We start from the raw sequence: 16,372 nt of genomic DNA, 5'->3' as shown, positions 1-16,372 counted from the left end.
ATAAAACAAGAGTGGTAGCTTCTGTCCTCCACCAATAACTTGTTACCTAACCAAGAAAGAAAATTTAACGGGCTTAGGTGACGAATTTTTGCATTGTTCTTTGAAGCTAAGTGACCCATTAGATGCATCATGGACCCGTAGATGCGACGCTAAACCCAATTGCGTATTATTAGTAAAGATGTTAATCTAATACAAGTCTGATAGAGAATTCAATATTTTAACTTAATGAAAAAAAAAAACAGATATTAAAATTTTGGGATAAGACAGAAATGGGTATAATTTTAAAATGTTCATCAGGTACAAATACCGAAATGAATAATATAACATCCGCACCATATCCATTATCCTATCCTATATATTTATATATAGGTAATAAATTATTTTTTAATAATATAAATTTTATTTTAAATTAATTAAAATTAATATTTTTGTATTTAAAATATATATTTATAAAAAATTAAATTAATATGTAAGATAAAAATAAAAATATTAAAAATTATTTTTTATTTTTTATTTTTTATTTTTTATTTTTTAAAAAGTTATAATTATTGAAAGTATTCATATCCATTAAATACTCACAAAAATAAAAATAAAAATAAATTTAAAATATTTGTTAAGTATAAGTATAAGTACGGAAATAAATATAATAATAATAAAAAAATGAGATGAGAACCCATCCCATGCCCCATCCATAGACATCCCTAACTATTAGACTTTAAGACTACAGAGCTCGTTATTAGTATGACAGTCACCAGTTAGAACTTCAACTTCCCACCATGCATTTCTAGAATTAGTCTAGCAGCTGTTAAAGCCTAAAGTGCAACACATTTATCACAATATTGATTCATTTCCTTCAGTCTGGTCAGAAGCTTGTTTGAAAAGCAAGAGTGTTTTGATAGTTCTAAGCACGAGGCATTTTCTAAACAGTATTTGATGATTCTAACTTCAAAGCATCGTAATTCATTGCACACTAAGGACAAAAATTACACCAAATTTATTGTTTCTTAAAGGCAAATTGCTTTGCCACAGTTCAAGAAAAAGGTATTTAACATTTCTACATATGGCATTTAGTTTGTGAGTGAAAACCCACACATAAAAGGGGGAAAATAATTATAGAAGCCCAGGTCTAATTACCTGTTTTGCCCAAAAAAGGGGGAAACCCAACTCCTTCCAGTTAGAATGAAACCTATTCCCGTTAGATTTCCAAATGGTTGATTGCAATGGCTAAGCCAATATGGGCCACACTCTGCTCCTCCAAACCAAATGGCAAAATCCAAAAACTTCCAAGGCTTAGCATTCTACAACCGTATACATACTATTTACATGCAACAATAAGTTCTAGACCTACTACCATTCAAAGCATTATGAAACACTGCCTAAAACTCTCCTTAGCTCAGATTTCTGTTCTGTGGTTAGCCTTGATGGGTACTTGACATCTAACTTGATCCTCAAATTACCATTCCTACCAGGTTCTTTTGAGAGAGGCATTCCTTCATTTGGAACCACAACCTCAGCACCGGGCTTAATGATATCAGTCAGTGGGATCATGAGGTTTCTCCCATCCAGGGTAATCAGGTCAAGAGTCTTACCAGTGAGGGCCTCCAGAAGTGTAATCTCCTGATTGACGACCAAATCATTACCATCCCTCTTATAAAGAGAATGTGGCTTCTCCTCTATCACAAAAATAATATCAGCAGGAATTATGCCAGGCTCCTCATTACCCTTCTCAAGGAATGTGATCTTTGTGCCCCTCTTCCAACCAGGTTTTATTTCAATAGTCAATATCTCCTCCAGAGTCCTAAACTTACTGCAAGAAAGTAGCACAGCTGTCAGGCCAAAGTAACAGAGGAAAGCACTCATGCAAATAACACCAGAAAAGTAAAGTCCATAAATGAAAATGAACAGAAACAGACTAATACACTGCCAGATTTCGTGCCATGAAATGAAAGCGTTAGTTCATCTCTCTTTTTTTTTCCCCTTAAAATTGAGAATGCTACAAGAATTCATGATTACTTATTCAGTTATTCTAATTCTTTAGATGATCTTGAAAATCTCTTAGGTAGCCAAAAATAACCAATGCGTTCTAACAGCATAGACTAGAAGAGCAGAAGCTCTTACTTCCATGAATAATATTGTTGCAGGCCACAAAAGAAAATCAGGGAGATGAATATCACTAAGGTTAGTAGAGATAAAAGGCAAGCATAAACACTAGAAAATTTCTGATTTGCACAATCCCCAAACCCACCTCATGCAGAATGGTAAAACTAAAATTTTGTTAACTAAGATGCAAGCTCTTGCTCATCTTAAATTGTTATGTTGATCTTCTGCAAAAATTATAGGGTTTTTTAATTTCTTTTCTTTCTGTGCATTTTCCTTTTTCTGTTTAATAAAACTAAGACTAGCTTTAGCTTTAAATATACCATACAAAAGAATATATGTCTACAATATATTATAAGAGAATAACTACTAATTAGTGCCAAATAGCACGTTCTAGTTATGTAAAGGAAGAAATAGAACTGATCCTAATCAACTTCTTAGATGCATGGAAAGCCTTAGTTAAGATGGCTAAATAACAACTCACTTAAATGGATTTTAATATCCAAATCTGGGGAAATGTGTTGCTGGCTTTAATGCCCAAGATTTTAGAAGAGAATACACAAGAGACTGTAACTGTTGGCAGCATGAACAAAGATTGTCCCAATGTAAGTGGATAACAACATTTTTGTGGCGGTTTTTGGGAGGGAAAAGAGGGCTGGGAGTAGCAGGGGATTAGTGGCACTTCTTCCATAAATCATAAGGGCCATCCATAAATCATAAGAGCAAAGAGTATCTTAACTTCATATGGCACTTTAGAAAATTAAACTTGCAGTAGCATTTGGTCGAATTTCAAAATCCATAAATAGGAAGAGCTGGGTGGGTGGGTGCGTGGGTTGGGGAGTTTGCGGATTGAATGGTACAGGTTGTATAATGGTTGTTTACCTCATCAAAACCATTCTTATCCCAGAACCTTTGCTTTAGGAACACAAATGTCCTTGCCACTGCATAATTTAAAAGGTTAGTTTATTGAGTAGATTCGGGTGACTTAAGTCACTAGGTTCACTGGTAAACTTCCTCTCTATTTCCTCTATTTCCAAACAGGGGCATCCTCAACAATAACTTATATCTGTCAAGGCCATTGCGGCAAAACAGTGCAGCAGTAAGCTATGAAGTTCTAATACGTGATGACCCTTAAGAGGAATTCACTTATTGTACAATGGGAGGGCAGAAGGCTTGAACTTAAGATCTCAACCACCCAGCAATGGCCGAAGTGACAATACCTAACAAATTTAATAACCTCTGCATGCCAAGTGCTAACCTCACATCTCACAAAACATACTAAGATACTTCTTATGGTCACCAAGAAAACAGAAGAACTTTCCTTACTCGAGTCAGCCATGCAAGGCAATGACTCCTAATAGCGTCGATTTAAGTAAGAAGTGAAACAACTCGAAATGTTTTCTAAGACAATTATTTGACCAAAATAAAACCATCTTATAGAACAAGAAATTTAATTAAAACAAAAAGAAATCATACAGAACAAATTATCCTTTTTGCATTGACGAAATACTAATTATAGGGAAAGTATCTTAATAGCTCACACCCCTAGCAAAGCACACCAAATAGAAAGTAGCCAAGAAAATCACTCCTGAAATAGCAAAAAAATAACAAAAAATCATGTGCAGCTTTTCAAGAACCAACTTAAGATGAACTAGCATTGTGTGCCATTGACCAAGAAAAGGATCGTTTCTACTCCAACAAACATTTCATTATCCAACAAACAAAATTTTCATCTTTTCAACAAACCCAAGCTTAATCACAATCAAATATCAATTAAAAACAGTATTAAATTTTAAAGAAAGGGGGCTTAGCTTACCCGGAAGGGTCCAAAACATTCCTGGAAATCTTCATTTTCTTCTTGGCACCTTTATAAAGATCTTCTAAGCTACAAGGCAACACGTTTTCCACAGAAGCAGCTTTCCTCATTTCTCCATTACTACTACTGCTACTACTCCCGTAACCATTATTATTACTAAAATACCCTTCTCTAAACCCTCTATTTCCCCTTCCACCCCCTCCTCCAACATTCGCTTCCCCCCCAAACAGCTCCTCATATATATCATCCGCGTTCCTCGGATTAAACCGAAACGACGCCTTATTGGGGTGCTGCCTCTGATTACTATTATAGTAATGGCTCCCACCGCGCGGATACGACGAGGACGTGGAAGCGTAAGATTGATTTGGAGAAGAAGACGGCGGTAATTGTCCTGATTTAAGAGCCTCCTCGCCGTAAAGATCGTAGATCTGTCGTTTTGGGGGGTCGGACAAAACATCGTAAGCTTCGGAAATGAGCTTGAATTTGGCTTCGGCTTCGGGTCGTTTGTAAGAAGGGTTCTTGTCAGGGTGCCAAGTCATGGCAAGCCTTTTGTAAGCCTTTTTGAGATCCTCGTCGGTGGCGTGGCGGTTCACTTTCAGAATATTGTAATAATCAACGCCCATGATTTTTTTTTTTTTTTTGCTCGGAATTTGGGAAGGCGGTGGTGGTGGAAGACAACGGAAAAGTGAGGGAGAAAGTGTCAATGTGAACTGGAGAAGGCAAGGAAAGGAAAGACAAAGGAAAGAAACGGAAAGAATAGATAAATAGTATAAAAGGCCGGGGCCTAGACGATTAGCGTGCTGCTAATTACTGGGGATTTTGGAGATGTGGTAAAATTGATTGAATTTGATAAAAGAAATTATTTAGTGAAAATTTTTAATTTTTCTTTTCATATTTATTTTTCTTGTGTCTTCGCTATTCTGATGTTCAATTTACATTTTTAGCAAATAATTTTATGGAATATCAATTCCTTGAAACAAATAATAATAATTTTCTACTCTTTCCTAAGATTGTTATTCTTACCTCATCAGGAATTACGAAAATTTTTTATTCGATAATTTATCTTTATATATTTAATTAATTTTCATTTTAATTTTATCTTTTCATAGTTAATTAATTTTGATCATTTTGATTAATTAATATTATTTTATTTTAATAATTAAATAATATTAATTATAATATTTAATTTGACAATTAATTAATTAATATTACTTTAAAATAAATAAATTATAAATTATAAATATTATTAACATTAAAATATTTTTAAATTAAAATTTACTATTAAAATAATATACTATATCAAAATCTCATTAAATTAAATATCTAATGTTTAAAATATTGTGAAAATAATATAATATATTAAAGTATTATTAAATTAATATTTTATTTTTAAAATATTATTAAATTAGTTTCCATATTATCAAATATTAAAATATTATGAAATTATTCCATACTAAAATAATATTAAAATGTTAACAAAATAATTTTAAATACTAAAATATTACAATATAAATGTTTAATATAATTAAATATTAAAATAGTATCAAATTCATATTTAATATTAACTATTATTAAAATATTTTCATATATAATAATATAATATAATTAAATATATAAGAGTAAAAAGTATATTAAATATTATTAAAATAAATTTAATAAATGATTAATAAATTAATATTTAATATTAACATAATATTAAAATATATTAAATACTAAAGTATTATTGAATTAATACTTCATATTAAAATAATAGTATTAAATATAAAAATATTATAAATTTAATTTTTATTATAAATAATATTAAACTATTATTAACGTAATATTAAATATTATTAAATAATATTTACTATTATTCAATATTATTTAAAAATTAAAACAATAGAACATATTTAAATAATATTTAACAATAAAATTAAATTTATTAAATTATTTTTTAATATTAAGAAATTATTCAAATATTCTTAAAATAATATTAAAATAGAAAAATGAATATTTAACATATAAATATGATTAAATAAATCAAAACAATAAAATATTATTAAATTCATATTTAATATTAAAATAGTATTATAATTTTACTTTTTTAGTAATTAGTATTATAATGATATTAGAATATAATTAAAATCATAAGTATTAAAATATTATTCATTAGTATTTTAAATTAAAACAATATTATAATATTGTTTATTTAATATTTAATATGAAAATAATATTATAATTTTTTTAAATTATTATCAAATCAATATGTAATATCAAATTAATTATGAACATATTATTAAAATAATATTAAAATATTTATAAATATTATTAAATTAATATTTATTATTAGTTTCATATGAAATATTATTAAATAATATTTAAAATTATTGAAAAAGTATTTAATATTTTTAAATAATATTTAATAAATATTAATATTAATAATTTAACATTTAATATTGTGGAGTTAATCTTAATTAAATTTTAATATTTAATATTAATATTTAATTTTTATATTAAATTATTATGAATTTTTATTCATTTTGAAAATAATTTTATAATAAATTATAAGGATAAAATGGTCTTTTGAACTTATTCCTTTCGTAATCTTTGAACCAACCAAATATATTAATACTAATTTATCTTTTGTTCTATGCTAATAAACTAAACTTAATAATATATATTCTATTTTATTTTTCCTATTTTTTATTCTTAAATAATATAAATTTTATTCCCTTTTAATTTCATTCCACAAATCAAAGAAATGTTAATATTTAAATATTTTATTTAAATTCCCCTATTTTTTATTATTGAAAGAAGTTATCATATTGATATTAATAGAAAACTTGGTGTGATTTTGAAAAGAAAATTTTAAATGAAATTAAAAAAAAAAAAAAAACTAAATCGTTATAAAATGTAATACATCTTTGAATCTTTTTCTTCTTTTCAAATTTAAAATTTTAAATATGGATGAATCCACGTATTTAATTAAGGTGTCTAAATACACCCCAAAAATTATTAGTCAGAGTGTCTAAATATAAATATTTTTAATATTTTAAAAATAAATAGTATGGCATTATTATTTTAATAATAAGTAATATATTAAATAATATTTTTATTATTTTAATAATTAACATTAAATAAGATAATAATATTTTTTTCATAAATAAATATTTTAATAATTTATTACTATTTTCAAATTAAAATATATTATTTTTATGTGTTATATATTTTATATTTATATTATTATTTTAATAATAAATATAAGTAAATAATATTTTGTTATGATTTAAAAATAAATACTTCTAATATAAAATATAACTATTTTAACAGTATAAATATTTTTAATATTTTAATAATAAATATTACTATTATTATATTAATAAAAATAATATTTTAAGAATAGCAAAATTATTTTAAATGTTTGAAAATATTAATATAAATAATAAATAGTTTTGTTTTAAGGCTGTATTAATAATATTTTAATATTAAATATTATTATTAAAATATAATTTTAATAATAAATATAATATATTTTAATCATGAATAATTTTTAATATATTAATAGTTATATTAATATTATTTCAAAAAATTTCAAAAAAAATATAAAATAAAATAATTTCATTGGCTCATCCAAACAACAAAAATTTTTATTTTCCAAAAAATATAAATAATTTTTTAAAAATACTTTTTAGAAATTAATTTTTACGAAATAAACCATAACCTATGTTCTTAACCACTTCTGTCTTTTCCCCATCCCCTTCTTTTCTACGAAATTCAAATTTACACTCTGTCACCCTATTTTTCTTCGTTTGATACATTCCTGTCTGTTCTAAATTTTTCATATTGCTTCCTTCCCCTTTTGCCCTCATTTGCTGCACTCATTTTAGTTCTAACCTAATCACAATCTTTCGTTCACCGTTAATTAACTTATCTTTTATTTTTTTATATAAAAAAATCGTAATCAAAAAATTATAAATTTTATATTTGAATATAAAATTTATTAAATGCCACCTTAAAAAAAATTAATATATGAATAAATTGATCTAAACTTAGGATTATATTTAACCTGTCTTTTATGTATAACCCCCAAACTGCAGACATAATCCTCCTGTCCAGCATCTGACGTGGCACAAACAAGTAATGAACCACTTGGTAGTCTTCGACTCCGATCCCTCGTTCATATCACAAAATTTGTCTTCACTAGATTCTCTGTTTACACCAGAAATAACTGAATTCTCAACCTCCTTAACTGACAATCCTTCTTTCCCTTTGATCAGCCACGCGCCACTCCTCAACACTTTACTCACACGCCACCACTACACCACCACTCGTCTGTTTTACGACCTCAACTTCCTACCCATTTCCACCACTGTCTCCGCCCTTCTACTCCTAGTATTTCCTACACCACCATTTCTGTTCATCAGTCGCATTGGAGCAGCTCGCAAATGAACACCATATCTTCATATTTTCTGATCATAGAACGCCATCTTTACCTCCTCCGCACAACCTTCCTCGAAATCCAGAATCCATTAATCATGGCTCGATCAACATCCACCCCAACTCGAATCGGATCCTTAGAAACCATGCCCTATTCCCCTCACTCCACCTGGATCCTCCACAGCCACCACCCTCCCAATAACCTCTGCATTTGCCTTGGTCAACAACCATAGAGGCACATTGTGCACCTGGATCCAAAAGAAAATTTCTCAAAAGTAAACTTCCTCAACCACGTCCCCTGCTTTCCACTCCTTCACAACCATCTAGTGCCCCATGATCGACCATGGACCCTCATCTAATGCCTTCCTCATCAACCTCTCAAAAGTAAATGAAATACTAAACAGGTTATTCCCTAGCTCCCATAATAAAAGCTTTTACTTGAGAAAATTTAACTATCAGATCCGATTAATTCATCAGAATCTGGGTTTTCTTTAAATATATGAGAAAACATCGGAAATATTTTCACAATGTCACATTGCTCATAAACAACCCTAAAATAGATTCTGCTCAAAATGGAAATAAAATAAAGCCAAGTAAATCTTCCAACAACATGACATGAAAACATATACATGGGCATGCCCTTCACATTCTACCAACAGCTAACAACTCTAATCTACTAATGCACACTTCATGCAGCCAAAAACTAACCAAAGCTGGCGATGTAAACATGTTACCAGAGAATATTCTGTCTGCCTCCATGAGCTCGTGTTAAACCTAAATGCCACTCTGTGAAGGCACCCGGAAGCTACTTTTCAGGTATGGAATCATTTATTGACAACAAAGGTGAAAGAAAAATCCAACAAAGTAATCGATCCCTTGGCTTAAACAGCAACAGCTTGGCCAGTAACTGCATCATGGAGCTGCAAAGAACCATCTTTCATTAAGTTAAGGCTCAAGCTCTTGAACCTTTCTCTTGAATACTGCCTCGATGCCTTTCTCCAATCAGTGCCAGCTTTCATCATGGCAACAAATTCATCATAACTGATACGCTCATCCTGAATAAAAGGTTCACAAGGAAAAAAATAAAGGGGGTAGGTGTTAAAATATAGAGAAAATGAAAATTATAGAAGAAAATATATGAAAGAGAGAGGGAATTAGTAATTTTTAGTAAAAATTAACAATTCTGAATCTCCCAATTGCAGTGAAATTCAAACCTTTTTGAGCAGAAAATTTTTGACAAATTTCTGAAGTAATAATTACTAAGAAGTGGTATTTCTAGTTCGATCAAGCACCATTGAAAGTGATATTCACGAAAAAGAAATTTGTGGCAAAATAGGAGTGTTCCTGAAAATAGGAAACGACAAGAGTTGGTAAGGCTTGGAATCAGACCTTGTCAGTGTCAACTTCACGCATGATGTCGTTCAGCACATCAACATCAGCTTCACCTGATTCATCAGCTAAGGCATCCCGTAACTCATTCAGTTCGATATATCCACTCCCATCTTTGTCAAAGAACATAAATGCTCTGCGGAAATGCTCATCATTCTCCATCTTCTGCAGGTGAATAGTCACTGCTACAAATTCTCCATAGTCCAGTACTCCATTTCCATCAACATCAGCCTAATACAAATAAATATTGGATCAACATAAAGAAAATACACGTTGACATGCAAATTCTTGGCAGCCATATGAGGTTATGGAAAAAATATAATCCAATTTAATAACATAATGCATTAAGTTGTGATCTTTCAGTTAATTAACCGTGTGAAACTCAGTAGGCAGAACTACATTTATCCAGTTTACTGATTAATATTTCTAAATTCTACTTAAAGATAAGTAGACATAAGAAATGGAAAACCTCTAAATTCTACTTAAAATGGTGCATATTTCTCTTGATTATATATGACATGAAAACCAAAACTAAACTCTCTGTAAGAGTTTCTCTTCAATGAATTTGCAATAGATCAAATAGGAGTTCATGTGATCACACTCATAATCTATCTTCCTTTTATGCGGAACTTACTCTCAGGGCTTGGGTCTACAAACCTACAAGTGAAGAAAAAATTTCAAAGCCTATTGTTAGTCCAACAATGGCTTTATGAAAAGAAGCATTCCAAACAAGTAAATATGTGAATCTTTCTCAAAAATATGCAAGAAAATAAATTCTTCCAATCACGAAAGATATGCTATACATCTGCAAAATGCTACGTGTGATCCCATTTCCTTACTTCACAAGGGACAAGGGTAGCTTCTGAGAAATATAAAACCAGTTCATATGTAAACAGATGTCAACATCATGGCCAACAAGAAATGCAAAATTTTCTAATTCAGTGGTATTGCTAGTATAAAATTTAACAATAGAATTGTGAAAGATGCAAAATCAGCAACAGATGATTTAAGGAATAGTTCCTCTGAAACAAAAATAGAGGGGAGAGAGCTGAGTTTATTTTTTGGTTTATGCAAGATAAAATCTTCTGCTTCTAAGAAGACCCAAGGACCATTGACAGCATAACTTTCCTAATAATTCCACCAGTTAATGATTGAAAAACATGATCAACAGAATATTACAGGGCATCTTGTAAGAAAAAGTAACTTAACAAAAAGTAAATAAATTGATATAAACTAAAAGCTAATTATGGCAATCTCATAATGAAATGAAGTAAATGATAGTACTACAGATGGACCAAGAACTATATGCAAAAACAAAAAAAAAAAACACACACCGTTAACGTTTGCTCGTTAAGCATGGTAATATAATCAATTTGACAACTTTATATTTAAGCCACCAAAAAAGTATTTATTTAGTAGAGGACGTTAGTGCTTGTAGCAGCACACTACTTAAAGGGCATATAGCAGAACAGCAAACTTGAAAGTATCATAAATGGGCTCAAACAAGATAGAAGTCACATACACGCAAAACTAGTCCACTTAAAGTTAAAAATGAAACTTCAGCTTCAATGTAAGTAAAAACTGGATCATACCACTTCCATCAACATCTTGATCTCTGGTTCAGCCAATTGTGAACCAACCTTCCGAAGCCCAGCCTTCAGTTCCTCGTACGAAACTTTCCCATCATTGTTTGTATCCATTAAGGTGAACATATCTCTGATTACTTCAACCTCTTCTACAGATAAGTGCTCTGCAATTACCTGCAGCATTTACAAAACTGAATCATCTACAGATACTCATGAATTTGATGATGGCACAATGATTTTTCAATCTTCAACTGACAATCTCACATAATCCACCTAAAATCGCTTACCCTCAAGGCCTTCTTTTTGAATCTATTCATCACAGAAAACTGTTTGAGCCTTGTTCTCACAATATCTCCCAGTGGAACATTTGGAGCTTTCTTCGCATTTTGCAACCAGGAATGTTCTGTGCCCAAAAGATATAAAAAGAAGAGATTAAAAGGTGAAAATAAAACCAACTATTAAAAGAAAGTCAACAACTGGATTCTGCAAGGACTTCAAAGCGCTAGCATTGCTAATATATTACCTACTAACATAAATGGTTTCTGGTGATAGCAATATTAACAGGTAAAATATTTCTATGCAACTAAGCATCCAAGGAACTTTATTTCGAAGGTTGAATTTCCTTCCTCAACAACCACAAAAAAAAACTAAATCTTTACCCACTAATTAACTCATTCATATGGATCGTATATTCACGTTGCCCCACTATGCTCACTTCAAGATAAATTTCCTTTAATCATTCAAAATAAAATTTATTAAAATTTAGACTACATATATGCATACATATGTCACGTGTGACACAATTAGCATTTGACCACACAAACAATGTATGATCACTATCAGATGCCAAATACCGTGTCCAACTGCTCTGCAGCATAAAGTGAGCATGCTGCTTGAAATTATTATGGAAGGGATTTGCTCTGTCAAGATTACACATGCTATGAAAATTGTGAAGGTTTCTAAAGAACATCCAGCAAAACTAAACATTAACTTGGAGACAACTACCACCCAAAATCTCTACAATGGTCCAAACTTGGAAGGGGAAATTTCAAGCAGACAATATCTTAAGAGGACGGGTCAAAAATAAAACCTAAAATTTTGAAGAAATTGCAGTGAAGTAAATGACAGAGATTTAGCACTCCTCAAACAGGTATTGGAAATAAAAGGGGTGAAAAAGTGTTTCTATGTTTCTTTTGGAAGCATGTATTTGGCCTTAACCTACCGATGAATTACCACCCAAGCAAGAACCCTTAACCACGGGGTACGTAAAATAACAACATAAACTTAGGATAACCAAAGACTTAAGGAAGATTAGAGATTGAACAAAACAAATGGCCTGAAAGAAAGCAGCAGAGAGACAGTTTGACTCGACAATTTTCTCAATTCAAAAATACAAGCAATATCAAAGAAAACACTACTATTTTAACATTCTAGACTCTGGTGATTTCAGCCATGTCAGTATCAGAATGGATCACAAAGATGATCGTAGATGCATGTTTGCTAAATCCAATAAAACTAAATCCTGAGAATTATTCCATTCAGAAATTTGTCAGTTCCTCTTGATGAAAGTTAAATATGAAGTGGTGAGAGTTAATTGGATATTTCTTGTTATTCGTATTGAATCTCTCAAGTTACCCTGGACTCAATATTTAAAACAACAATTCATAATAGTAAGCAGATAACGTTCGAGGATCCAGAGGATTTAGCTAAAAAAGTGCAAATAGTTTTGTCCTTGATGGTAAAAAATAACTACCGGAGGACTTACCAAGAACCTGTTGAGCAGTCAACCGCTTCTTAGGATCCGGTTCTAACATCTGCCTAACAAGACTCTTAGCACTCTCTGAAACCTGAGGCCAAGGTTCCCTCTTAAAATCAATGACCCCTCTCAAAATTGCAAGAGCAACACCCTGTTCAGTTTCTGAAAAAAGTAACATGAAAATAGAAATCAGGAGAAAAAAAAGATTTAAATGCAACAGCCTCACGAGTGTGTTCACTGGAACAGTACAACCACATAAAAGCACAAAGTAAGAAATGGAATACCTGCCCAAAACGGAGGAACCCCACATAACAAAATGTAAAGGATCACTCCAGCACTCCACACATCAACCTCCGGTCCATAATTTCGTTTCAAGACTTCAGGAGCCATATAGTATGGACTCCCCACGATCTCTGAAAACCTCTCCCCTATAAAAGAAATCCAAAATCCAAAATATCAATCCTGCAATCCATCTCAAACCCATAAATAAAGCCCAAACTCAGGATTCAACAGCCTAACAGATATCTAACAAGCAAAATCCAAAATCCGGTGAAATAACCAAACAATCTCACAGGAAAAAACAAAATTCTCCATAGCACTCAGATCAAGTTTCAAAACTTTCAAAAATATAAAGCAAGGTTTTGACAACCCAAAAGTTAAAAGTCCAAATTTCATCAAACAAACAAGCAAAAACCCACATAAAAATACTTTAATTCCATAAACTCAAAGTTAAAAGATTAATGAAAACCCGGAAAATAAATTCAAAAACCCTGCTTTAACCATCCGAACAGAGAAGATAGAAATGAAAATTATAAAAAAAAAAAAAAAAAAACTCTTAGGTGTCCAAATTTTATCAGCCAGAGTCCAAAACCGTTAAAAACAAAAAAAAAAACAAAAAAGATTCCCCGACATACCAGGCTTAAAAAACACAGACAAACCAAAATCAATCGCTTTTAGCGGCGCATGTTCTTTCTTATTCCCAAACAAAAAATTCTCAGGCTTCAAATCTCTATGCATAACCCCATTCTCGTGACACATCCTAACCACCTCAGCTATCGTCTTGGCCACGTTCGCTGCTGCGCGTTCCGTGTAATGTCCTCTCGCTACTATCCTATCAAACAACTCTCCTCCTTCGCAAAGCTCCATAACCAAATGAACATTTTCATTATCCTCGTATGTCGCTTTCAACTTCACAATATTTGGATGCTCCGGCAACGTCGACATTATGGCAACCTCGCGTCGGACGTCTTCGATGTCGACGGCTGTTCGGAGTTTCCGCTTGGAGATTGACTTGCACGCGAGGCCGTCGCGCGTTTCCCTGTCCGTGCAGAGGTAGGTGATTCCAAACTCGCCTCTGCCGAGCTCGCGTCCCAGGATATACTTGTCGCCTAGTCGAGTTCGGTGACTCAGTGGAATCACGTCTTTTAGAACTCGGATCGGAGCCGGCGAAGGGACTTTCTCGGCGTACGGGTTAGGTTTCCCTTCCCGGGCTTTTTTCTTTCCTCTCTCGTTCTGGTCCGACCGGTTCGGTTTACTTTCCGGACTGTCGTTCGGTCTAACGCATGCGTTACAGTTTCCCATAACAGAAAGAATTAGGAAAAAGAAAAAGAAAAAAGAAAAACGGAAACTAAGACGGCAGCGGTTTCGGGGTTGGTGGCAGGTGGCGACGGTGAAGGGAGGAAGGAGGAAGAAAACGCGGGTCAGCTTAGACAAGCCGGAGGTTTTGAAATTTTGTTTTTAGGCGTTGGATTTTTATTATTTTATTTATTAAATTTAGGGACATTATTATTTAATTGTTAATGCAATAATTTTTGGTGGAGTTTGTATTTGTTCATAACGATAGCATATAAATTTAATATATCATCATTAAATTATACGTTATCATATCATTAATAAATAAAATTTAAAAATAAAAAAATTTTAAAAAAGAATTAAAGACCATTTTTATTATTTAAAATTTTAATTTTAAATATATGATTTAAATAAAGTGTACAATCTTATCATATTAAATCTCATGAGAGAGAACAAGAAAATAAGGTAAGTTTGTTAAACTGACCTTGGAGTTCTTGAGTTATGTTGAAGCTAAGAGAGAGGATTTATTTGGTGCTTTCGGGTCCAGCCAGCTTTATTGTGAAGCTTTTTCCAAAAAATAAACACAATAAATATACATAAATAAATAAATTGCTAATAGTAATATTATATTTGTAAAAAGGAATCTTCCAAAATAATATATTTATTTTAATTTATTATTATAATATTTAATCTCACATAATTTTATCATTATCGTTATTTTTAATTTCATTAAAATTAATTTTTTATTATCCAAATGAATTTTTAATAAATTTTTTCTTTTAACTAGAAAATAAAAAATTAAGTTGTTGAAAGTTATTCACCTATGGAAGGAACAAATCCTTCTAGAAGCTGAGGACAAATTTCATTGCTGTTTGGTTCTTGAATTTTTTTTTTTTTCAGAGATTCTAGTCAATGAATTTGACATGAGACAAACAAGGCACAGCATGTTCCTAATTTTAGAAGACATCATAATTTTAATAACTTATTGTAATTAAAAAATAATGTGGATAATGAAGTTTGTCATCATCTTATTTGCCACAATCAATAAAAACACATCTAGAATTTTTTTTTTTTTTTTGCAACATTTATATTCTCTAATCATAGGATATGAGATTCCATCTAATAAAAACAAATTCTAAAAAAGCAAAGATTATAACTACGGATTAAAAGTATTTTCATTTTAAATTTAGAGTATGTTTTTAACTAATTATAATTAAATTATAAATTTATATTTGAAACATAATCAGTGTATAAATATTATACATTAATAATAAATTATATAATAATATTTTATAAAAATTAATTTTAAATATATTTATTTTTTATCTCTTAATAAATAATGGAGGAAACATTTGAAATAAAGTCCAAATTCTTAATAATATTATTATTGCTTAAACTATTGTTATACTAATATTTTAGGTAGTACATCCTGTTGTGAAAGATGTTAATTTGGTTTGGTTGCAACTTGCGTTTAGTGTGATGAATTGGTCAAATTTATTAGATTAGACCACCATGATTTGATGTTGTTTCCTCTCTCTTTCATCATGGTTTGGTCGTTGAAACTCCCCCTCACAAACCCAAAAAAAAAAAAAAATCAGTGTGGAAAATTGAATATAATTTTCAGCTTGTGGCCTGCTTTGGAGACTTGCAATGGGAGAATTAGGTGGAGACGTGGAAAAGATGAAAGAGTACAAAGTCTTCGAAGCAGCTATCAGCCTTTTGTTAAAAGCAAGTCAAGAA

At 30.9% G+C, this 16,372-nt stretch overlaps 2 protein-coding genes across 2 annotated transcripts; both read right to left on the bottom strand.

Annotated features, from left to right (window-relative positions):
* Positions 1-972: 972 nt before the first annotated feature.
* On the bottom strand, positions 973-4,696 carry LOC111312309 (uncharacterized). The gene is made up of 2 exons (XM_022912473.2): positions 3,914-4,696; positions 973-1,807 (listed from the first exon to the last, which is right to left on the bottom strand). Exons 1-2 carry the CDS (start codon positions 4,534-4,536, stop codon positions 1,363-1,365), a joined length of 1,068 nt encoding a protein of 355 aa, XP_022768208.2. The 5' UTR covers positions 4,537-4,696; the 3' UTR covers positions 973-1,362.
* A 4,194-nt stretch (positions 4,697-8,890) lies between these two features.
* On the bottom strand, positions 8,891-14,829 carry LOC111312304 (calcium-dependent protein kinase 10-like). Its single transcript, XM_022912459.2, has 7 exons — positions 13,975-14,829; positions 13,345-13,488; positions 13,070-13,222; positions 11,592-11,707; positions 11,311-11,478; positions 9,719-9,949; positions 8,891-9,384 (listed from the first exon to the last, which is right to left on the bottom strand). Exons 1-7 carry the CDS (start codon positions 14,639-14,641, stop codon positions 9,211-9,213), a joined length of 1,653 nt encoding a protein of 550 aa, XP_022768194.2. The 5' UTR covers positions 14,642-14,829; the 3' UTR covers positions 8,891-9,210.
* Between the last annotated feature and the right edge of the window lie 1,543 nt (positions 14,830-16,372).

This window comes from Durio zibethinus, chromosome 9, assembly GCF_047325235.1.
Source record: "Durio zibethinus cultivar Kanyao isolate XHJ-2024 chromosome 9, ASM4732523v1, whole genome shotgun sequence".
NCBI lineage: Eukaryota > Viridiplantae > Streptophyta > Magnoliopsida > Malvales > Malvaceae > Durio > Durio zibethinus.
The sequence above is the reverse complement of the archived record's forward strand: the minus strand, read 5'-3'. Positions and strand labels throughout refer to the sequence as shown.